General features: G+C 36.3%; 1 protein-coding gene across 1 annotated transcript in view; it reads right to left on the reverse strand.

Annotated features, from left to right (window-relative positions):
• GALNT1 (polypeptide N-acetylgalactosaminyltransferase 1) overlaps positions 1-24,410 on the reverse strand; it is an 81,071-nt gene that overhangs the window by 14,772 nt on the left and 41,889 nt on the right. Inside the window, exons 4-7 of the mRNA XM_084282251.1 lie at positions 22,448-22,622; positions 8,433-8,599; positions 2,738-2,945; positions 958-1,128 (exon numbers count right to left, since the gene is read on the reverse strand). Of these exons, the coding sequence (XP_084138377.1) occupies positions 958-1,128; positions 2,738-2,945; positions 8,433-8,599; positions 22,448-22,622 (721 nt within the window). The remainder of the gene's footprint in view (positions 1-957; positions 1,129-2,737; positions 2,946-8,432; positions 8,600-22,447; positions 22,623-24,410) is intronic.

Here is a 24,410-nt window from a genome sequence, read left to right on the forward strand (position 1 = left end):
TTCTCCTAACTAGCAACACCTAGTTTCTCACAGCAACACCTCCCCAATTCACTTAAAAAAAAAAAAAACAAACAACGAACTACACATTCATCCGTTGATATAATTTTGTATTTCATGTCTACAAACTGTTTTTCCAACTTTTTTTTTTTTTTTTTAATGACCAACCATTTTTCTGAAACACTTTAAGCTTTTCCTGGAAAAATGTAATATATAAGCTAGAGTGGTAACAGTCTTTAACTAAAAACCTGTGTGTTTTTCCCCTAAAATGGATACTGGAAAATAATACTCCTTTAAGCACCATCCTGAGAATGTGCTTAACTTCTTTAGCCCTCAATTTCATAAATCTTCATAATGGAAAAACAACTAAATAATAATACTGAACCACATCCTCACCTTTTTGGTTAGTATCTTTCTTTTCAGAAAGATAAGGCCAGATAATGTAAATTTGGGGTTGTTAAAAAGTACATATTACAGACAACTTACCTGCATTTATCATTATATTCATTATAACATCTACATGACATGCTAAAATAAATTTGCCTCCCATCCATGCATTTTGAAGACATTAAGTTTATGTATGCACACAGAAATATATATATACACACGCAAAAAAAAATGACTCATATTCAAAATAGTGTTTACTTTCTTAGAACAAAAAATAAAAATGAGGCATGATTCAGTAAAAATCTGTGCATCATATAAAAACTAGCAAAGAGCTAGCAGCTAGCTGGTAACTAGCATAACACACAGAAATATTTCCAGAGTGACATACTGCTAGCTTCCTTCCCTGTTTCCAGAAGTTACCAGCAACTAATCCATGTAAAATAATCTTCGTGCTATTTCTTCATACAGACCAAAATAATGCTACAATGCAATTCATTAATTACTTATAGACAAGAGTAACCTAGAAAAGACGTGTAAACACCAGGTGAACATTTCACCCAATTTAATCATTACCTAACAGGAAGGGTTCGATCTCCTTTCCGTCGATCCATCTCTCTCTGAGGAACTGGATACCAACGAAAATTCAACTTCCAGTTGAACCCACCATAGGTCATATCAGAACCTGCCATGTATTCAAAGGTGTCATCGCTAATTACATCGATGATGGGACACACTACTGTTCTCCTAGAAAGAGGAAAGAACCAAATCTTATTAATTCAAGTGTTAGGAAAAAAAAAATAAATGTTATTTTCCATTTTTAACAAGTACAGAGTTTAAAATTTCAAATGCTATCTTTTAACAACCTTACTCAACATGCATTCAGACTGTTACCACAAAAGATATCAAGCTTTATCTTGCTAATTAGAAATAATAAAATGTCTTTTTCTGACCCAATTTTGGCACTACTACTTTTTTTTTTTTTTTTTTAACAGTATTTGAACTATTATCAGTAATAAATAATCATCCTCATGCAGATGGAAAATGTGATCATAGCATATCTCAATGTCACACAGCAATTGAATGTAAAAGAGAAGAGGTTTTATTTTCTATTTAAGTGCTCAAAGTAAATTTTTGAAGTAACATTTTGAAATTAAGACGCTGACATTAGCCCAGGGGAAGTACTCCAACATGCCATCAGGACTAAGAGACGATGGCCATCACGAACAAAGTATAGCTACTGCAGCAAAGTCAACATGAAGAGGTTTCCTTGTTCACTGTCCTGACATCATTAAGGCATATACTCAGAGATAATAATTCTAATCATCTTAAAGACACTTAAATAACTGTCCTCAAGCAGGCTTCCTCTCACAGAAAGCTCAGTAAAGATTCAAGGATTGAAACTAAATTCAAAGGTTTTATTTTGTTGGGTTATTTGCAGAAATTGTAACAATAATTTACAGTGTCTGACAAAAATTTCTACTGATGATAACAACTTAAAGGTTACCATTGTGTCTTTGCACAGTTCTGTACAGATCCATTAGCTGCAGCTTTGTCATAATGTTGTATTTCATAATGTTAGCATGTAAGTGATTTTCACCTATAGCCTCAAGAACAAAACAGATCTGTAACACTGTGCTTAGCAGCCAGCCTATTTAATATACTGCTTATTAACAGACTAGTCTGCAACTACAGAGTTACTGCTCAGATATACGAATGTTTTATAAAGCAAACCAATTCTCTTTTTATTTTTTTTTCAAAACTCTGAATGCAGTTTCCATCATGCTAACATGGATGTAAGTGTTGTGAGTATAGACTTTAGAAATACAAAGCTATGTTAGTGCAGTGTACGTCAGTGTGATTCCAGTAACTACTCTTTTTCTAACTTTGGAAAACACAACCTTGAGGACCAAAGTCATATCATAGAAATCCACTCATTGACAAGTAATCCACAGCACGAATATATTACAAAATAAAGAAATCACATGGAAAACCTGAAAACAGTAAAATTTGACCGTTCTTGTTTACATTATTTATTTTTGAGATAAGGGCTCCATTTATTTCTTAAGGCTATCTTCCCAATTTCATGAAGGAGATCAGGCAGAAGAGCTCTAATTCCTCTGCTCTTAACCCCATTCTTACTCAGATCTCTCGTGCATTCTAATATAGGTTTAATTTTAAATTATTTACTTTTTAAAAACTGTACTGACTTAGCCTTTTATCCTTACACCAATGAGAAGTACGGGACTTATCTATCCCTTCAGAAAGTAGATACCTTCCTTGTAGGCTACATCGTAATACTTAGAAACTTCTCAATAACCTTAAATAAGAAGAACACGGACCAACAGATAATTACCTGTCAGCTTTGATCCTTGCCAGCAGCGGTTCAAGCCAGCCTACCGTACATTCACAATGAGCATCTAAGAAGGTGATGACCTGGCCTTTCGAAGCAGCAGCCCCCTTTAATCTGGCTCTGATCAATCCAGAACGCTGTTCCATTCGAATCACATGAACAGGAACTTTTAATTTTTTCACATAACTCTCCAGTGGTCTTTTCAAAAAGTCTGCAAAGAAGGATCAAATGCATGGAAACTCTCAGTTACAAAATACAGCTTTTGTGTTTGGTGAGGAGACTTGAATTAAAAGATAATTCCTTGCTTTTCTAACTCTTTCCTCTTTTCTCAGCTAGTTTCCTCTACTGCTTATTCTTCATTTCATACTATGCCCTTTTACACCTCTGTGTTTCTCTTGCTAGAGGAGAAGTTCTTCCTTCTCCTCTACATTTCTTCATTAGGGAAACACAAATGAAGAGTGTAGGATGCTTACATAGAAACTTGATGAGATAAGACAAGATTTTATTATGGAGTAGATATGACTCTTACTTTCAAAAACCTATGCATAAACATTCTTGGGCATATAATTATCTACCATGAAAGTAATGATAATGAGCTGACTAGATGAACAGAATGAATTAACTCCTACAGTAATGTAACTTACAGATAATTTCTTTGCAAGCAGAGTTTAAAACCTGACCAAATCCATTTTTCAATTCTGATTTCTCTACATTTGTCTGGCTAAGGTCTTTCTTATTAAGTTATCACTATAACACCCAAAACCAAAAATAGACATAATCAGCTTTATGTAAAATTACACCTGTATCACAAACAAACCTGCTTATTTGATGATCAAGTTAATCACAATACAATAGCCATAACTAATGACTACCAAATGCCTATACTCATAATTAGTTGCAGTACAAACAGGTGACAATTAACAAAATTTCCAATCACTTAGTACAGCCTTTATCCATCACAGAAAAAGATAAGTAACACTAAATGAAGAACAATTGAGAGTGAATGCAATTGACGCAATTGATATTGTGTATGTTTATATAAGCTTGTCACATAAGCTTGTGTAATAACATAGTACAGATTTGAAATCAGTAATCATAAAGGCAAAATAAATACTCTTATAAACACAGCTACAGAATGTATTACACAATATGCTCAAAGCACACAAGAGTTGTACAACAGCGCACAGCCTATAGTAGGATTTAATCTAAGAATAAGTCCCTCATGCAAGAAAATGTATGACACCAGAGGGAAAGAAGCATGGCATGAACTCTTAGTGGCTGTCTTGTAAATCTCAAGAGGCAGAGCTGACCTGGGGGTGATTACCATTCCTTACTATTGCTCTGGTTGAACAAGCTAATTCCCCCCTCATTTTTTCCTTTGCATTCTTGGGCTGTCAGTAAAACCCATAGAAATAAGTTGTGACACATCTCAGAAGCTGAACTGTGCTGAAAGAGCCTAACAGTTTGATAGATCTTAAACGTTTGTTTCCAGAGAAACTCAAAACGAGTTAATTTTTGTTGTGCATATTAGCACAGTCGCAAACAAATGGTTAGTAGTACAAACCAATTTTCTTGCCTGAAAATTTTGCAGGCCTTCTGGGGTTTAGCAGAGTTCATTTGGTTGACTGAGTCTGCAGCAAATATAGTCTCACCTGTTTATTACACAGCTATCCAAAGTCCCCAGTTTAAAAGAACTAGCATCATGATAATGTTTGTAGCTTAATGTGTATGGCCTCCGTGATTGCACTGAATACAAAGGTGAAGCTTTTCTCTCTGTGCTAACCTCACCAAGTCACGGAGATCTACATGTTCCTCTGCACATCTCAGGTGTAGTACTGAATATTTTAAAACAGTCTCGGCTTGAAGATGAATGAGTATGAGCTGTGACATTGGTCTTACATTAACGGAACAATGGTAACATTCTGCCAGGAGGAAGAGAGAGATTTCAGCAATACAACTGCTGTCAATCAAGAACAAGCATGAAAAAAAAATGTTTTAATTACACCACTGGAAGTCATGCTCAACACAATGCATATAAAAGTCTTCAGTCCTACCTACATTTTCTGTAGAGCAGAAGTATTTAATGCTTTTATTAATCCTTTCAAGTACTTTTCAGAAAATTTTCTTTTAAAAGCAATCAGGAAAATGTGTGAAGCGTACTAACTATGGTGGAAATAGGTTTAAGAACAGTCCATGCCCAATTTTTACCCATGTCCATAGAAAGATTATGAACTAGCACCTTGTTCAAAAAAGTTCTGTTAATAAGATTACTCATTTAAACTGGTAAGTTTCTTTTAAGGGAAGACTTGTTTTTGTTTGTTTTTCTTTTTTTTTTTTTTTTGCTTATCAAAAAAGTATTTAAAGTCTTTTAATGCATATAACAGTTTGGCCTACTAGAAATGCCAGAATTAAGCTTTAGAGATTATTTATTTTCCATGCAAAGCAACTGGCTATATTTATACTAAATCCTATGTTAAATGCTTAAATGAAAAGTTTTATGCATGACAGTGTCAGATGTTTGAAAGTGGCCTTTCAGTGCCAGCTGAGTGTCTAAGTAAGTTTTTAGCATTGCCTCACGCACTTCAGAGAGCAAAATTCTGATAATTCTGATAAAACTAGAAAAAAAAAGAAAAAGAAAAAAGCCTTCTACTTCCACAATAATTCATATATTTTCAGAGAAATAGGTTTCATTTAACTCTTTCTGCTGGTTATTCCTCTCATAAACTTTCAAATACATCCAGTAAAAGTCAAGTAAGCGTGTAAGTTAAAAAATAACTGGACAATTCTATTACTGAGTCGCACTTGCGTTATTAGAAATGAAACATTAAGTTTCAAAGCACTTTTATTAAGCTGCAATAAAATACAGATTTACCATATATAACCATGCATACACATATATAAGAAATGTGAATTGTTTAGGAAGACATTACTTTCAGAAATTTAGTTTTAGATATATTGTTTTGACATGCATCTGTATAACTAACTTCTCTGGGTATATTCTGTCCTGAAGTGATCTGCCTACCACACTTGGCCATTCGATGCTTGACCTAGTTTGAAGTCCTGACTAATTCTGATTTCTTCCTTTAACCTTTTTTTTTGGTGAAGTAGCTAACAGATTAACATTTGAAAACAAAACATGCAATTCTGATCAGTAACTAGAGAAGAAATGTTAGAGTCATGCCTTGTTTCTCCAAAGCTTTTCTTTGCAGTGTAAATAAGTGTGTGATATTATGTAAATTCACTCTTCTAAGAGCATGACACTGGCAGGTACAAAGTGTGCTTCAGGCAGACTGAATGCTTACTTTATTCCAATTAAATCCACTCTGATGCTGGAATTCAAAATACACTACTCAGGCTGAACATTTTATTTTTCTAGAAAAAAAAAAAAAGTCTGCTGTTTTAATTCAACACAAACAGAATACTTAAGTAGCATATGCTAAAGCCTTCATATTTTCAGGCATCACACTCTTCAGCTCTGTTTAATGTAAAAGCATGTTTACTGGAAACATAAGTTTTTGGAAAACAAAGCATAAAAAAACAGCTTTCAAGTAACTGATGAAAATAACTACAAGTAAAAGATGCCTGAGTGATCACAGCCTTCAAAAATAAATATAGGAAAGCATTCAATAACACCAACAAGAAGAAAATCTGAAACGTTATGGCTTTCAGTTTAGAATAAAGCTACCTTAATTTTATTACCTACCTCAAACCAGAAACAGAAAATATATCTCTAAAAAGCCACACACATTTTTAAGTGGACTATAACTCTACTTCATAATGAAGACATAACTAGCCCTATCATAAAACAATTTGATTTTATTTTTAAAAAGAAATTGAAGGCTAGTTATGTCTGTGTTAAAAATAGGATTGTTCCCCAGGAACAACTAAGAGAGGTGAGCAGTTTCACATGTATTAGAAGCCAAGAAATCTAGAACTTTTACATAAGGGTTGATTAACTACAAGAAATTGAAGGGTATGGTTGCAAATTTCCCACAAATGAAAACAGTGGAAATTTGACCTTTCTAAAAAAAGCTAATCACAACCCTCATCTCATTCGGAACACATTCATGGGGTACCTTGCCTTTTGCATGGGCATTCCTCTCCTTCCACCAGATTGCAATTGCTTTTCAGGCCCCTGCTCCTTTTTCCAAATGGCACTGATATTGGCTAAAGAGGTTAAAGTTAGTATCAGGTGAGAGACCAAGAGTGAGTGTGAGTGAGAAGAAAGGAACATGTGCTAATACAAGTGCAAACACAACCTGAGTGCATGAGCTCCTTAGGTAAACAGGTTGGTCACGGCTCAGTTAACTGCCATGATCTTTCTTTGCTCAGCTCCACAACCAGTTCGACTCTAGAGCTATGTGGCCTGGAATAGGTCAGTCAATATGCTAAAGCATCGTACATACATAAATACATGCAACCTGAAGAAGAAACTCATAGTAGAAAGTATATGAGGTAAGAAGTGCCAGACTCCAGCCCATAAATTCTTTCTCATCTATTAAGTTCTTCAGCTAAACATGCACTAAAACCCTCATTAACTATTGCAATCCATGCACCATAATGCTTCTTATACCATATGACCTGCAATCCAGTGTCTCTTTTCATACACATATCATTTGGACATGTGTTCAGACAGTCACCCATCTTTTTCTAAAGTTGGAATTAACATAATAAGCAGAACATGGATTTTGCAGTATTGGAATTGGAAGCATCAAGCTGAGATGTCAGCATACGGGGTGCAAAACACCTCTAAGTTCTCCAACGAAGGCAGGGGAATTATTGCTGCTACAGGTAACAGCCTATAACTGGTGGCCGCCAAGATTTTTCTAGGGGCCTAACAGCTTTCAACATGGAAATTTATTTGAAAACGATGGCTTTAACATATAAATATAGAAATACTTTCGATAAGAAAGACATTTCTCATTCCCATATGTAAACACAAGAAAACAATATCCCTCAAGTTACACTTTATAATCCACCCCGAGAAAAATCAATCAAGAAACAAAACAACTATAAAACAAGATGAACTATCAACTAACGTCTAGAACATTCGTTTTATTTCTACTATACTGGAATTTACAAAAATATTTGAAAAGCAAAATCTAAATGAAGCTATTGTAAGAAAATCAGCTTCAAGTTTTCTCCATTAATTTCATTAACATATGTAAAGTTCTATTCTGCATGGAGTTTTCAATAGCCAGTGCTCCAGATGAAAAGTGAAATCTCTCATAGCCTAGAAACTGAAATGCAGTTTCCCACGAACTGAAAAATCAAGATTGATCACTCTGAGCACCAAGTTTGATGGTGGTACTGATAGGAAATCTGGGTACGTGTGAAGAATACAATTGTCTATGCTATTATTCATCCGCTGACTCAAGTTTTCAATGCCCTCCAGCCTTAGGAATGTGTTAAAAGTCCAAATGCAAAACATGGAAGCTGTAAATGGGACAAACCCACTGGAAACCACAAACTCTACAACGCCAACAGAAAAGATGACAGATAAATTTGCATTAGTTTTCAGAGCAGAATGGCTCCCCTACAACTGAGAATGGGCATTGCTTACCATCCCTCCACCCCGTCTCACCTCACTATAGTGTTTTGCTGAGCAGAGGTAAGCCCATAGAAAGCCAGCTTCCATTTTTCAAGTAAAAGGAACTGCAAGCTCCAATATCTGTAAGGTACCAACATTTGTCCTTACCTCTTTCACTGGCATCATCGACGAGTACAATTTCTTCCAGCATGTGCCGTGGTGACCGGTTTATCACACTATGAACAGTTCGTAGAAGTGTGCTCCAAGCCTCATTGTGAAAAACAATGACAACACTTGTTGTGGGAAGGTTGTCTGCATACACCTTTGTTTTACACCTGTAAACCAAAAAAAAAAAAGTGTATTTTGTAAAGGTCAAGCCTTCAGTTAGAACTGCAAGTTTGATGTTAACTTCTAAATAACAACAATAACATTATGCATGCAAAGTGTGACAAAGGAAGAAGTGGTACACAAATTAATACTTACACATTAAAACCCCCTTTATTTATTTATGTCTGTACATTTACGTATTCCATCTTATCACTCAGAAAATAGAACCTTCATACAATAACCAATACTGGAAATGAAAGGGATATCCATACTACTAACAAGCACAGATGACAGCAAAGTATTTATTTCCTACTATTTATTTCCACTACCTCTATTTTATGAAGAGTAGCATGTCCAAATGCTAATTCAGGCCACTAATTTAGGCCTGCATTCCCTTAGAGGGCAAGAGAGAAACTCTAGTACTATTACGGGGATAGAAGCGAAAAGGGAGAGAAATACACGAGATGAGAAATGGCAAACTTAAGAAATTATGAAAGAAAGAGTAGATATTGAACAAAACCCAAATGATTTGTAACTAAAAGAGGTAAAGAATTGTGGACATGCTCGATGTTTGGGAAAAGCCAAGAGTACATGCATGCTACCTATAATACTGGTGACTGAAGTATATTATGTGATTTAATGGGTATATATATATTACACAGAGTGCTTTTTTTCCCTTCCCCTTCTTATACATGTTAAGAATGCTATAAAAGTTGATGAAATTAAAGAATTATATTCACATTGTAAAGTTAGCAAGGGAGACCACAGGTTGAACTCTCCTAAAAGCATACACAGGACGTGCAAAACATACACACTCATTGAGTAACCTCACATGCAGTCAGTATTTTACACACTGCAACACTACTCTAAGTGATATTTTCAGTATCTCATAGAAAAAAAAAAAAACAACAATTTGAACATAAAGTGCTTGTAACAATTCTGGAGGCATGATTCTGCTCTACAAAACAACCACACCAATTTGTGGGTTCCTTGCACAGACCTGTTCTCCCCGCCTATTCAAAATCAGACAGACACTCAAGATGCGATGCTACTGACTCCTTTAAGATTCAAAGTTAGAGACGCATACAGATCTCAAACTGAAGGAGCAGCCTGTCAACACAGGATCACAGTATCAGCATCTATTCCCACCCTTTGGAAAAACCGGTGACACCATGAATGTCAGCCAAAAGCACGCTCCCAGCATTAATATTTTATTTGCTGGATAACTTCGTTAGCCAGAGAGCTCTAAGCAAGAGCAGCTTTCGTAACACACAGGCATTTCAGCTCTGAGGTACTGACAAAACCCCAACGTAAGCCAAGATCCCAGAAAAGATTAATAAATCCAGGTGTAATTTTGAAAGTATCTGGAAGATCCTCTGTGGAATTACGCTTCCCTTCTGAGAACTGAAACAGCAATATCTTTGAAACAGCCACTGTCCTCAATATTATACTTGTCTACAATCACCACCGAATTTAATTATTCATCACACTGAAGTGAGTGTCAAAATCTTTAGAGAAAGTGCTCTCAGATCCCTGTGATTCTCAATTTAATTCATGTATTAAGAAAATTTGTGAAGTACTGCGACAGATAAAGTATTATTTCTTTAGTATCACTTGAGAAGTACAATAGCTTTTGGCAAAGATGCTATGACTTTCAGATGAAAAATTCAATACATAGGACTTTTTTTTTTTTTTTGTCTTTTTCACTTCTTCACACTATTTTGCGACTCTAAAACCAAATTCTCAATATTTTATTCTTTCTGCAGCATTGTTCCCTAGACCAGAAAATTAAGTTTCCAATTGTAGACCTTCAGCCTCAGTAGAAATGCAAATCTGCCAGTTGTTCCTGCAGCTTTTGACAGAATATTTGTAGAGAAGTTGAGAGAAATCTGTTGGCTGTTCTCTGTGAAAAAGCATAACAATGTCTCATTCAACAGTACTACCCTCCTGGGGTGGGCACAGGCTCTGCCATCGCCATACTAATATTAAATCTCAAATCTTCAGCCTTGCCTAATTTGCTTTTACACAAGATTTTATTTTACTGAGCTCCACACCAATGAATTCGTATAATAGAAACTAGCTGAGTGATGAGGCATTACCATGCTAATAAGCCACTCCATCATTTTTTCAGAATAAATATATTGACACATTTAAGAGCCATCCTTGAAGGGAAACCTTTTAGCACTAACAAGCCTGAAAGATGTGGAGGAGGTTTACAAGAACACCCTCTCAGGCAGCCCCATTGCCTGAGAAGTGCAAAAGGTGAACACCCTCACTGCCCCTATCCTCAGCCAGAGATCAGCCCTTTCTGAATAACACTTTCAGAGTGACCTAGACTGCTTTGTCTACCAATAGTCAGAAAGACTAGCACAGGGTGGCAACACAAGCATGTTTCATAAAAACTGGTTTGGAAGTTTTTGCTTGCTAGTTTAAATAAATTGTGTTTGGGTTAAAGCTATTCTGAGATGATTCATTAATGCGAGCAGGACAAAGGAAAGAACAAATAGCGTGGCATCTGGTTTTTAATACTTCTTTCGCCCACTTTCCTATATATATGCTTTTTCTATGTATTTGTACGTATTTGTATGTATTCACAACAATTAAAGCCTGCTTTTAATTTTGAAAATATTGTCATACACTGCTTCCCTGCGGGAACATCTTGCTGCAGAACATAAGACAGAAATAGAACAGTTGACACCTGTGATTAGAGCATTAGCCTTCTATGCAAAACTCACATCTTCTCCTTACTAACATTTAAATTAAGAATCCCTTTTGTCTCTCATTTAAAAACAAATTACCCCAGAAAGGGATTACTACAGATTTTAAAGCACAGCGTTAGTTTCAACCAACTGTTAAGCAGTATTACTAACCATCAAGGGTGTGACACATAGGGAATGAAACAAGGGAAATCTGAATTTTAATTCACTACTAATACATTACATTCCTTTCGTCAGATCATTCCTCAAATGATTTTAAAATTGAGTGCATAATGTTAGGAAGGCATGCCATCTCCAGCAATTTAATGAAGAATTCAAACAGCAGCTGAGAATGTCTACTTCATATGAAACGCATCCTCCTTTCCTTAATCTATGGCATGCACCGTGCAAGCTCCTGGCTAATGCAACTCCATACATTATTTAGGTTGTGGAAACTCCCTCAAAATGCCAGATATTTTAAATGCAAGCAATGACTTACCGCCGTATCACCCAAAACCACAAAAAGAGTAGGCCAGACTACTACAACATGATCAAGACAAAAATCCTGATCAATCTCATTTGTTGACATACACATTCCAACGCTCAAAATAGTAAAGATATTCTTTATTCCACATCTAGGCTCTTCCTCAGAGCTAGAATCCCCAACTTCAGCTACTCTAGGTCTCACATTCCTCCCCAACATTTGGTTTGTTGCTCTTGTGTAATTAGTAAAAAGGAGAAAATTAATTAGGAAACAAAATGAGAATTATCCAAGGTTTTTAATGTCCACATCAAAATCAGATTTGAAATAATAATAATAATAATAAGCTTACAAGCTACACTTTTGAAAGTTGTTTTTACAAAGAAGCCACAGGTCAATACTAGACATGACTCAGCTCTGATCCCTGAAAGATGCATACACATAAGCATTGTTCATTGAACTTTTTGCAGTTTTGTGCCATATATTAGAATTCTTTGGTCTGGTCCCTTTTAATTAGTTGGTTACTCTTAGGTCTGTATCTCCTCAAGAGCACAAGGCAGTGCAACAGATCCATATCCCTCATTAACTTGAAGTTTAACATACTAAAAGCAAAGGAAGGAAGACAGACCATAGTGCATGTGTGTACAACATTGCTAAAGAGCAAGAATAACATAGAAACAAAGGTTGTCCCTAACACCCTGTAGCATGATTTCAAAAATTTTAAACCCATTATGCAAGTTTTCATAGTGGAAGACTGAAAACAACTATCAGTTGTGTTATTCTTCTCTATTGCCACAACTTTTTGTGAAGGTGTTGAGTCATACATAGAAGATACACGCTTCAGATAGGGAGATGTATCTAAAAAAAATCCTAGAAAATATTTGTTTAGTAGATTGTGTGTAGCCACTTGATAACAACCTGATACTATTCCAAATGCATCTGAAGAGCTTCTGAATACGCCGCTTTCCTCTTTTCGCTTTCAGTTCAAGCTACAAATAGTCTGCAGGAGACATTACAAAAATAGCCTCAAAGTGCCATCAATTTTATTTGGACAGAATTGCCTTACTTCAGTTGTTAAATCTCAGAACTTAAAGGCTGTTTTGGCATAATCTTCCAAGGAAAGAAAAGACAAGTCCTATTAATTGAAATAAATTTCCCGTTCCACCTGCCAAAACAACTTTGGTCAAGGACTAAGTGTCCACCACAACACTTTGAGAAACTGTATAACACAGGACTACAATTAAAACTTCTACTTGATGGTTAAAAATAACAGCCAACAAGGACATATCTGTTAAAAAGTATCAATGGTGCAAAGCTTTGGAAGATTTTTGTTTGTTTTAGCTTTTCATTCTATACTAACAAATATTCAGTATACTAAATCTACAGTTTACTAACATCTACTCCATCAACAAAAACATCCTCTCAACTCAGAGAAGTATTTGTATGCTCCATGCCCACTTCTGTGGGATAAAAGATAAAAGAAACAAACAACAACAACAACAAACACAACTTATTTCTACCTTCAATTAAAAGTAAAAAGGACTATTTAGAATAGTTCAAGACCTTATAAAATGCAGGTTTTCCACAGTATCCAATCTGTGCCTGTCAGACTACAGACTGAAGCATCTCATCATTACCTCTTCTCTGATGCCACTGAATAAATGAGGAGAACATACTTCACCACTGGGGCAGAAGAAATCTACTAGAGGATCTTAAACAATCCTTCATTCGCATTCCTAGGAAGATGAAATTCTTCTGGTAACTATATCCTGCTCTGCTCAGTGCCTGACCCCAAGATCAACAAGGCCTGTGCTGTCCTAATGCCACCTCTTTCATGTTACTGTTGGGACTTGGACAAATACTTTAAATATTATCTTAGCAATGCAACTCTGCAACCATCTCCTTATGTGACAACGCTTGGCATTTTATCAATACTATAAAATTGGACAATTTATCTAGAAATTATCCCTAAACCTCAAGATTGAGTTCTAAATGTGCTATACTGTCATATCTCAAAAGACAAATATTTATGACATTAGCAATGATCTGCTTGTATACCCTTGAAAGTCATGCCAAATCTTTTCAGAAAGTAATGCAATAAAAGGAATTTAATATCCTAATTGAACTTATGTGTTTGTGTTTCATAGACTAAAGAATTGCAGCCAAAAAAAAGCTACAAACATGGTCTTTTATGGAATCAGTTATGTACTACTATGATGGATTAAGAGGCAATGAAGAAAGCCTCCTTCAGAGAGGCAGAACATTACAGGTTTTGGTCATTTTCTAGACAGATATCATACCTCTATTCTCATTAGAAATGCATGTTAAATACTATAGGTCAGATCTCTACCTCTTCTGACCTGCCAATATGCTATTCTCCACAGAAGAGCAAAGAGAGGGCAAATAACAACAGAATATACATTTTTTAAAATTTGGAAATGTCAAAAATTAACTAAAAGCAAAGAAGGTCATAGACTCAGATGTTACCCAAGCCGCTATTCACTATACCTGGTATCAATTTTATGCCCAGATTTCACCATCTTTCCATTAGAAAAAGACATGACCAATAAAATAATTTTCAGTAGGTCAAAAACATTAACAGCAGTTAGAACACTTGTGCAATCCTCATTTTCCAAACCCAGCACACACAACCCAGAGCACGCTGACGAAGGACAGAGATGGGATGCAAGCAAAAGTATCTGTTGCACACTGAGCAGCCCCTACTAGAGCTCTGAGCAGAGCTCTCATGTGCACTATGCTAAGGCAGTGCCAAAGCATTTTTGCAAGTTGCACTAGAAACAAAAGAGGGAATTAGGGGGAGATGTATTTAGTCATCCTACAGACTTAGTGCAATCTTTTATCTTGCACACTACAAGCAACAGTTATGGATAAAAACTGCGGTTTGAAATCAATTGTCTCTCAGAACTTAAATTTGACAAAGGAACAGAATCACACAATCATCTGAGTTGGAAAATGCCTTCAAGATCACCAAGTCCACCCTTCAGCCTGGCCTACTGAATCCCGTCACTAAACCATATCCCTTACTCACACGTCCCCAGGCCCCTTAAATGCCTCCAGGGATGGGGATTCCACCTTATGTTCCCTTGGCAGCCCATTCCAATGCCTGACCAAATGGTAAGCCTTATGCTAAAGGCCAAAATTTGCAAACATCTTGTGCTGAAAATCACGTTAGAGCAGAGTTTTTGAGGAAATGCTACACAATACAGCCCCTAGAATAAATCTATTTAATATTACTGGTGCAGTATGAAGAGCATAATCTTTAGTACTGAAATCAACTGGAATCTCTGGGAAGTAAACATCAGTATCCTTAGGCTTTAAAATGCACTTCTTTTCTATTGAGGTTACCAAAGTTAACGACAGATCACTAGAGAAGAAAATATGAGTTCTTGTCATAAAACCCCAGGCTTTAATTAATATCCACCCCATCTTGCTGCAGTGCTGTAAAAATATCAACGCTCAGTTGTTTATTGGTCCATTTGCCTTAAGTTATGCTCTGCAACAAGTTAAGGTAACAAAGCTGAGGCACAGCTCTGCACAATGCAAAGAATACCTGCTTAAATCACAGGTGAAAACCGGTTTGAAAAAAGATTCGGCCTCACCCTGAAGCTGCTGATACTGACCTACATTTCCAGCAGAGAATAACACCCCTGCAAGCAGAGGCAGCAGCAGAAGTGCCAAAACACTACAGAGATCGAGAGTCCTGTTTCTGGTAAACAATGACTTAGTCTTTCCTGAATATAAGCAGCAGCCTCATGACATCACCAAAAACAAGGGCATTAATAAATCTGCTTCCAACATAAATTTTACGAATACCCCAAGTCCCCAGACTACAGACAACTGAGTTGGATAAAGGTCTAATTTTCACACAGAGGCAACACAGCTAGAAGGGTTAAAAGAAATCACTATCAGAAGACACCACACCTCTTTTCAACACAGAGTTTGCATACAACCACAGCTTTAACTTGTGGCTGCACAAAGAAAAAGCACTGCAGACAGGTTTGCAACAAATCTTCTCACTTCTCCCGAAGAAAGCTGCTTCTTCCAATTAAATCAGAACAATTTGTTTTAAAATTAGATCGTAATTTCTGTAATTCATATCACGACTCCAATTAGTCTCTCTTAATAGGTGCCTTGAATGCAGGCAAATCCCTTACTCTTATTTAAGCATTTCCATCCAGCCTGCTTAAGTGTCTGCCTTCAATAGTATTACATAATTTACCTGACATCAAGAGTATGAAATTTTCCTTTCTTCTGATTTCAAAGATTTGGATATAAGAAAGGTCGCATTATCTCATGATTCAAGTAGAAATCTTCTTTAGACCCTGGAAACAAAATCCAAAATGGCCCTTAAAACCATTGTGGTTACAGAATTCAAGCAGAAGTTCACAAAAAGAATTACCTGCAAGTGATTATTTTTTCTGATCTTGAAGTGACCACAGGAAAGTACTTTTTGAAATAAGAAGAGTTCTGTCCTCAAAGACTGAAATTAAACCTTAAATTCCCTAGCCAAGTTATTTTTTGTACTTAACCTATCTACTGGCATAAAGCTCACAATTGTAATCCACAAATAGAAGACACCTGTAACTATAAATGAGATTGTCAAGTTTGTGTAGATAAGCATGCACCTGCATAAATGTGTGTGCATATGTATATGTCTATGGATATAAACAACAGTTTACACAATGCAAGCACATTTTTAGCGTGTTTTTTTTTCTTTAAACTTCATCTAAGAAAAAGATTTATAGGTAATTTATCCAGCTAACTCATTAAATCAGTGTGAACAAGAACATTTCCAAATGTTGATTCCGCACTAGGCCAGTAACAAACTAAGGGCAACCCAAGAGCCACATGAAAATTGTCCCTGCTTTGAAAGACAACTGTTAAGTCTTTAATGCCTCATGTGCTTTCAGAGTTTCAGCATCACTTTGCTGAAACTTACACAATTTTTCAACAGATCAGCAGATTTCCTTTGCAGACGCCAGGTTAATTAACAGTCCGGATTTCTAGCTTGTAACAAAACATAGGGCAAGTTTCTGAAGTTTTCCACCACCTATCTTCACAACTTTGCTCTTTTTGATTCCCTTTTATGTCAGTATTACCTGAGTTAAACGAATACCGAAAATTCACAAAGCATATAATTTATGAGACTATTTAAATCCCTGTTTTAATACACATTTTTTTATTTTTTTTCCCTCAGTGTTCCACCTAAAAAAGGTGGAACTGTAGGCTGCAGCTAAGGCAGTAATCCCCCTTTTTTTCATCACAGCTCTGTCCCATCCCCTTCTTTGCAAGGGATCTGGCAACCCTACAGGGGCTGGGCGTGTTGCTGCAGTTTGCTGACCAACAAACACACACACACACACACACCACCCCCGCTGGAGTGCAGGCCTCCATTCAGTCAGTGAATTGTTAGGCCACACAATTGCTGGATCGGTAACAAGAGAAGCAGTGAGAAGACTTCTTTTGGCCACAATCCACGTTTATACCCGATTATATAGAATATAAAGCTACTCCCTTAGCTCTCCTCCTCAACTGAAATAATTAAAAGAGAGCACACCTTCACAAGCCTCACATAGTCAATACTCAAGTGCTACCATTAAAAAAACACATAAAACTTAATACATGTGACTTCCAAGAGCATACTATTGCATGTATGACTTTACTGGTTTTACCAGAAATAGGTGTAATCAAATAAACTGTTTTCCTCTCACAATGATTGTGTAAGTTTAAGAACTTGTGTCCTGCTATGAGTCAACTAGAGCAACTTAAAGTATACAGCAAAGCCCTGTAGTCAGGCCAATTCGTGTTTTGAGAAGTTAAAAAACTGAACACTGGTATATTCTCAAATGTCTGTTTCAGCCTTCAAATCGACAAATTTTTAAAGCATATGTATGAAAACCAGACCGCAGTCTCATAACTGAAAGCATTATATTGCATCACACAATAACCAGGACCTGATGCACCCGAAAGCCTAGATATATACAGGTCTTTCCAGGCAGAGAGATGAAGGACGAGAATTAACTGTAAGAGTGACTTGCTCAGAAGTGAGCCCAGAATAATGGCTATGAACTCCACAACATTCATGCAAGTTAGATTTAGAAGAGCAGTTTTTAACTACAGTGGAAAAAAAGAGTCAACTTCCTCCAGTTTGTAAAAGTAAAGTTTGAAAGCAGGAACTGAACAGGGTAGTTTGAGCAAAAATGGCCTTCAATAGTAACTTACTCACCACAGAAGTGTACTGATTAAACATTAAGGTCTTAAGAGATCTGCATCTTAATTTTTTAAAATAAATTACTAAAGACAAATTTTGTATGAAAGGGTGCTAAGGTGCCCAAGGCTATCCACACTCCTCTCCTTGCTGCTGGTGTGCCTGAGGGAGCCCACCATCTTTCCAGGAAACCTCAAGCTGCACCATATGACACCCTTCTAGCACCGCAATGTCATCTCCAGGGGGACCAGAGCTTAATGACACTACACAACATCATTCTGTCCAGCTATGCCTCCACTGCTGCCAGCCTGGACCACTTGCACCTGGAAAAGAAGAGAGTTTTATGGATGCTCATTTCTAGAGCAAAGAGGTCAGAATTGGGATTAAACTCTCAAGCCAGGGACACAAGTGTCTCCGTAAAAGCTTTATACGCTCCACAAACCTTTAAATAAACGACTACAGGCCTGGAAACCTCAGCCTTAGAACACAGTACTCATTTTTCAGTTTACAAAGCAGCTTCAAAACCACCTCAAACAGAACTGAGACCAAAACCGAGTCACAGGACACACGCTGCATGCATCTAACCGCACCGCTTTCCAGCCAGAACACCCATCTAAAACACGCAGGCACAGCTGAACGCCTGCTTTAGTCATCGCCACCTATTTTAGCTGTTGCCTCCCTAATCTGCAGCAAAACCAAGGCAAGGCTCCGGTGTTCCTCATCACCCACCATTTCACTCTTTGCTGTCATGTCAAGCCCACAGCTGCGTGATTTCCTGGCAAGTGTGAACCAACTCCCACTTTGATGACTGATTCACAGACCCGAATAAGACATGCTTACAAGAAATATTCTATTAACTTAAAACCAATCTGCCCACCCCAGCTGCTTGTTCCCCCACAACATCCCTCCAGAGGCTGCGGCCCTGCTGGTTACATCAGTTCGTCAAACTAACGTGCTCCAGTGCAGAGTCATGGAAATACCCAGGTTAAAAATGATGACTTTTCATTTACCTCCTGCCCCCTTAACCATCTCCTTTAGTTGGCTCAACAAGAAGAATAAGTAGAAAAACGTTCCCTCTTGCAGACATAAGACGACTACTGATTCAGGCATATCTTAATTATCTTATAATTTAATGATTTTATCTATGCGCCTCAGTAATTTGGGGCCAAGTAGTAAAAGTAAATATCAGCCTATTAATATGACTGGGGCGCAGCTCAGCACAACACAGATTTTAATTTCTGTAGGCATCTGATACCGAGGAGTTCCCCTGAGCTGGCTGAGTGCCTAGACATTATTAAGAGAGCCCACATTTTCTCTCTTCAAAATGTCTTTGCCAAAACACAAACAAGTTGCCCCCAGTGGGTCCTGTACAGAGATGAAACGATCAACACCCAGCCGCAGAAGCGCAAGACAGAACACGGAGCCCATTTGGGTACGAGATGCCTCAAGGCACCAGGGGACAGGGCAGGTATAGATATATGGATATATAGATATATATAAACCATGCTTGCCTTTGTACACAGTACAGGGGGGGTTGGCAGAACTAGAAATTAATGTAAATGCTAATGTAGATTTGTGCAGAAGCTGCTCTCTGGCTGATAGGTTAAGCTGTGCTCTGGCTGATAGGGTATGCCATTAAATTCATACAGTAAATTGGTCGCGGCACACCTAATCTCACCAGCTTTTCAATGATTAGCTGTTAGGCAATCCTTTACAGATTTCTGTATTTCAGAAGAACTGACATGGCCAGAGAATTATAGGACTTGAAATGGTCACATCTTCCCCACATACCACATTAAAGGAAGCAACCCACAAAACCTGTGAATAAGCAAATTACATGAACAGCTCAATTTGAACATATCCCGCAGTTTCAAAACCTTGATTAAAAGTATTATTAACAGCTGTTCTGTAAGCACACAAATGCGGCAAGGCATGGTTAGGAATTACACTCTTTCCTTCTCCCCAAACTATCTCCGTAATAGCGGGGATATAGACAGAACGAGTTACAGCAGAAGCAACTCCACCAACACAGCAGAAAGAATTCCTAACCGTGCGAATGTTCTGATTGAATAGATAAACACTTTTATAAAACAAATACTTTTACAAGACATATATACAACATCTGTGCATATTTATAGGTTTCTCAATTCTGGAAGTGGCTAGTGTTCTTGAAAAGAAGTATTACACACACACAGATTAAGATGCCCTTGCACTGCAAACACAATGTTCCAAACTTTGCTCAAAAATTTGAACACTCCCCAACTTCTTATCTAGCATGACCTTATAGAGTACATACTGAAAAGATCACAAAAGGAAGAGTTTTGAGGGACCATTTTTCTGTCAAAAGCTACTCACACATCAAGTGAACATTAGCAATTTATGAAAACAGAAAAGTACAGCTCTGTTCCGAGACCTTGCCTACTAAGATCTCACTCTCACACACAAAGTGTTGCAGTAGGGTGTGGGGTTTTTTTGACCATCAAAATGTAAAAGGTGAACAAATGACCAGGCAACATGACTAAGTTTATAATGAATATCTTACTGCAAAACACTGTAACTACAGAGCATGGCCAAGCATATAAAAAACACTTTTATAGCTGAACTTGATTTTAAAATTGTAATTTTACTTCTCTGCAAAAGGTTGAATGATACTTATGTAAGAAGCAGAAGGTACCATATTAGTTTATTCACAATTTCTCTTTCCATTTTTTGTTAATTCGAAGTCTAGACTTCAAAACTTACAATCAAGTCAATTCTTTTTAGATCCACATGGAAGGGATTTTTTTCTTCACTTTGTACTTACACTATAAAAATGGTAGAATATATATAAGCAAGTTTTCCAATTTGAATCCTGATAACAGAAGATGTTGCTGAATTTTCTCCTTAATTCCATGGTAATAATGCTAAAATTGCCAATGTTTAACTTCTAAATTAACCAACTGTTTTAACTTTTATTTCCCCAAAGTTTTGTTAATTCCTTCTATTCTGTTCTTCCAGAAAAAAAAAACAATAAAACCAAAAACATACCGAAGTCACACCAAACTAGCATTCCAGCTGTGACAAAAATCTCCAGAGAAGCTCATAATTTTCCTTGCAGCTAAAATCAGTTTAGAATGTTAACCAGAAGTTCTTAACCAGAGCTAGTTACTGCTTCACAAAGAGACAATTTTTTTTCTGATAGTAGGTGTGATATAAGGCTCATACACCACATATGAAACTGCGTGAACACCAGGAGAGATCCACTGGCAAGTTCGAACCATGATTAGAGCAATAAAGTGACAAAAGAAACGGATATCACCCCCACAAGTAAATAAAGAAAGAAAAAGCCAGTTTCAAAAGGAGAACCTGCAAGTTCATGCTTTGCATTCTTCTACTATGCTGAGAAACAGACAAGTGATGACCATAAAACCTGACCAATAATATAATTGAAAATCAATCCAAAAGTTAGATAAGTTCAAACTTAGGAAATCTTATTTAAAAATACCTTAATTATTAAAATGATCTGTACTACCAATAACTCGTATGCTACACAGAACCACATTCATTACTATAGGTGAAAGTACATACAACACAGCTATTTATCACCCATTAAAAATGAGAATCAGTTAGAGCTTCAAGTCACTCCCAATATCACCTTGCAAGGCAGGAAATGATAAACAAATTAATCCAGCAGTTCAGTTTTGTGCACACAGAAGCAAGAGCTGAGCTTCTACAGAAAAAGAGTTTCCCTAACATCTGATTTTTGCAGAAGACTACAGATAATTGATTGGGAAAATCTTATTTATGAGCTCTATTTACCTTGAGAGTTCCTTTCCTAACTAAAGCAGGTTAGAGGTGGGGGGAAGTCATCAGCTACCCGTAGAGAGTATCCCCAGGAGAGTAAAGCAATCTTAGCTTTATTTAAAACAAGGCTACAATTTTCTTTTTAATTACTCAAATAGCTTTGAAAGAATCAATATTTCAGATGCAAGATCAAAAATAAACCAGATGGATATGAGAAAACATTATAATGCAATCTAAATGAGGCTTTGCACATTTCATTAGGTAAGAAATGTTTAAATTATTTAGTTCTCATCATCAGATCTTTTCAATTTCATATAATGCAGAATTTTAGTCTGCCTCATTAAAAGCAAAGCATGAATTTTTCAAATAAGTCATTTTTTCCTTGAAACACCAAATCTTAAATTAATCTGGTTGAGGGAAAACAAAGTTAGTTTCTACTCCCTGAATGGGGTTGATACTTGTAGTCAGATTCATACTTAAATAACACTGGAAAAAAAACTGGTCTCTGCTGTTCAAACATATTTTGCAACTAAGTACCATACACACAGGAAATCCTCCTACTTTTCAGTGTTAATATCTTACAGAACTGAAATCTTGGTTTGGATCACTTGTTTGCACCTTCTCCATTACAGCAGAGTATATTTTTAACATAACATAAAGCACTTACCCTTCTAACCGGACATCAGGTAAAGATCTGTTGAGTGCAATCATTTCACTTGCCATTAAGTTAAATTGATTTATTTTAAACATTTCTTTCATTTTTTCTTGCTCCTCTTTTGGAATGACCACAGGCTTCCCCATCTCTCCAGGTCCTTCATGTGGTTTTTGTATGGGTTCTGGAACTAAAAACAAATAAAACACTGGTAGCTACTTTTATATTTATTTACTTTTTTTTTTTTTCTCCACACTGTAGACTGTTCTTGTTTTGAAATGGAGTTGTAAAGACACCGTGTTTTGGAAGTGAAAACAAATCTTTGTGTATGGGAGTTTAACAGATGTAGTTAGATGCGACTCAGAAACCACAATTAATTAAAAAAAAAAAAAAAAGTAAGGGTTTATGTCAATCTATCAACATATTCTGGAACAACAGACATTTATGTAAGTAAGTATTCAATCTTCAGAGTCTATAACACTTGACATGTTTAAAACATAGAAAATTTAATATCAAACATCTGACCAAGCTGGAAGAAAGGGAGGAGGAGGAAAGGAAACCAAACTTTTAAAATAAGTTTTAAAAGTTTGTTTAAAAAAAATAAGTTTTATTGTTTTTGTTTTGTTTGTCTTTTTTTTTTTCTTCCAATTAAAAAACCAACAACAAACATTTAAAACAACTATTTGTTAATTTTTCTTTTTAAGTATTCATTCACTTTTCTCATGAACTAAAATACTTTAAATGTTCAAATACTGGATTTGAGATATATTACTACCTTACAAGTTCAGCACAAGCTTTAATTTAAAAAATAGTAAGTTAAAACCTAAACAGAAGAGCAGGAAATATTTTAAAAATTAAGTCACCCAAGCCATCAGTAATGGGCCTAGCTTGAAATTATCTTCAATTAGTTGCTAGGACAGCACACTAAAATTATATCTTATGCCAAGAGCAAACAAGCATGTAAAGGATAAAAATAATAAAAAAAATAAATAAAGTAAAAGCCCAAGGCTTCCATCCTTGCTGAAACACTGAAGAACTGAAATATAAACATGCCAATAGTTAAAAAATGCACACACACTAGTGAAACACATTGCTGGTTTGCATTTAGCATTAATCAGTTACAGCCATAATGCATTCCATATGAGAAATTTTCAAGTCTCTTAAGCAACTACACTGAAGCAGTAGCATTTAGCAGAGAAGGTCCTCTGACCACAATGGTGATTTTTTTCTACCATACTCCCTTTGACTGTGAGTTGAGCTATACAATGCTGGAAGTTGCCAGCCATCCAGTTGTACACTGAATATTGATGGAGTCAGTATGTCCGAGTATATCCTGAGAAGACTGGATTTAGGCATGGGCTTTAACCATGGTCTAACCTGAACAAGCAGCTTGTTTTGTCTTGTTACTTCTTAAGAAAGTACAGGTTTAACTTCATTGCTTCAAAAACATCTAAACTTGCTCATTTGCAATTGTATAAACTTTTAAACTGGAATTTATGCTTTCTTAGGTGGCAATTAAGATAAAATAATACACAATTAGGCAATTAGTTGGGCTTAAGTTTATGTACTCAGCTTTTTTATTATGTAAATATTAGGCAATTGTGTTGTCATAATTGTATTTTTATTAACTCTACAGAACTTTATTTCCTGTTCAGATGAACCTATATACTGAGTGCTTAACACACCCTATTAGCTTTTGTTTAATCATTTTAAGTATCGTTACATAAAAATATGTTTTAAAGTACCAACAGTATCTTTCAGCATTCTCAGGAGTGAACCTTATCTTAGCACATCTGTGATTTCGCATTAGAAAAATAAAAATAAAAAAAAAATCTTGTTTCATTTACCCTTTCACTTGTTTCTTAACTTTGACTAAACCAGCCCAACTGAGCAGCTAGCTTAACTGAGAACTCTGATCTCTCACATCTGCAGATCTTGCAGTCAGATGCTAATTTAACACTTCAGTGACCTGGATCCA

Source organism: Netta rufina (assembly GCF_964035555.1).
Source record: "Netta rufina genome assembly, chromosome: 2".
Lineage (NCBI taxonomy): Eukaryota > Metazoa > Chordata > Aves > Anseriformes > Anatidae > Netta > Netta rufina.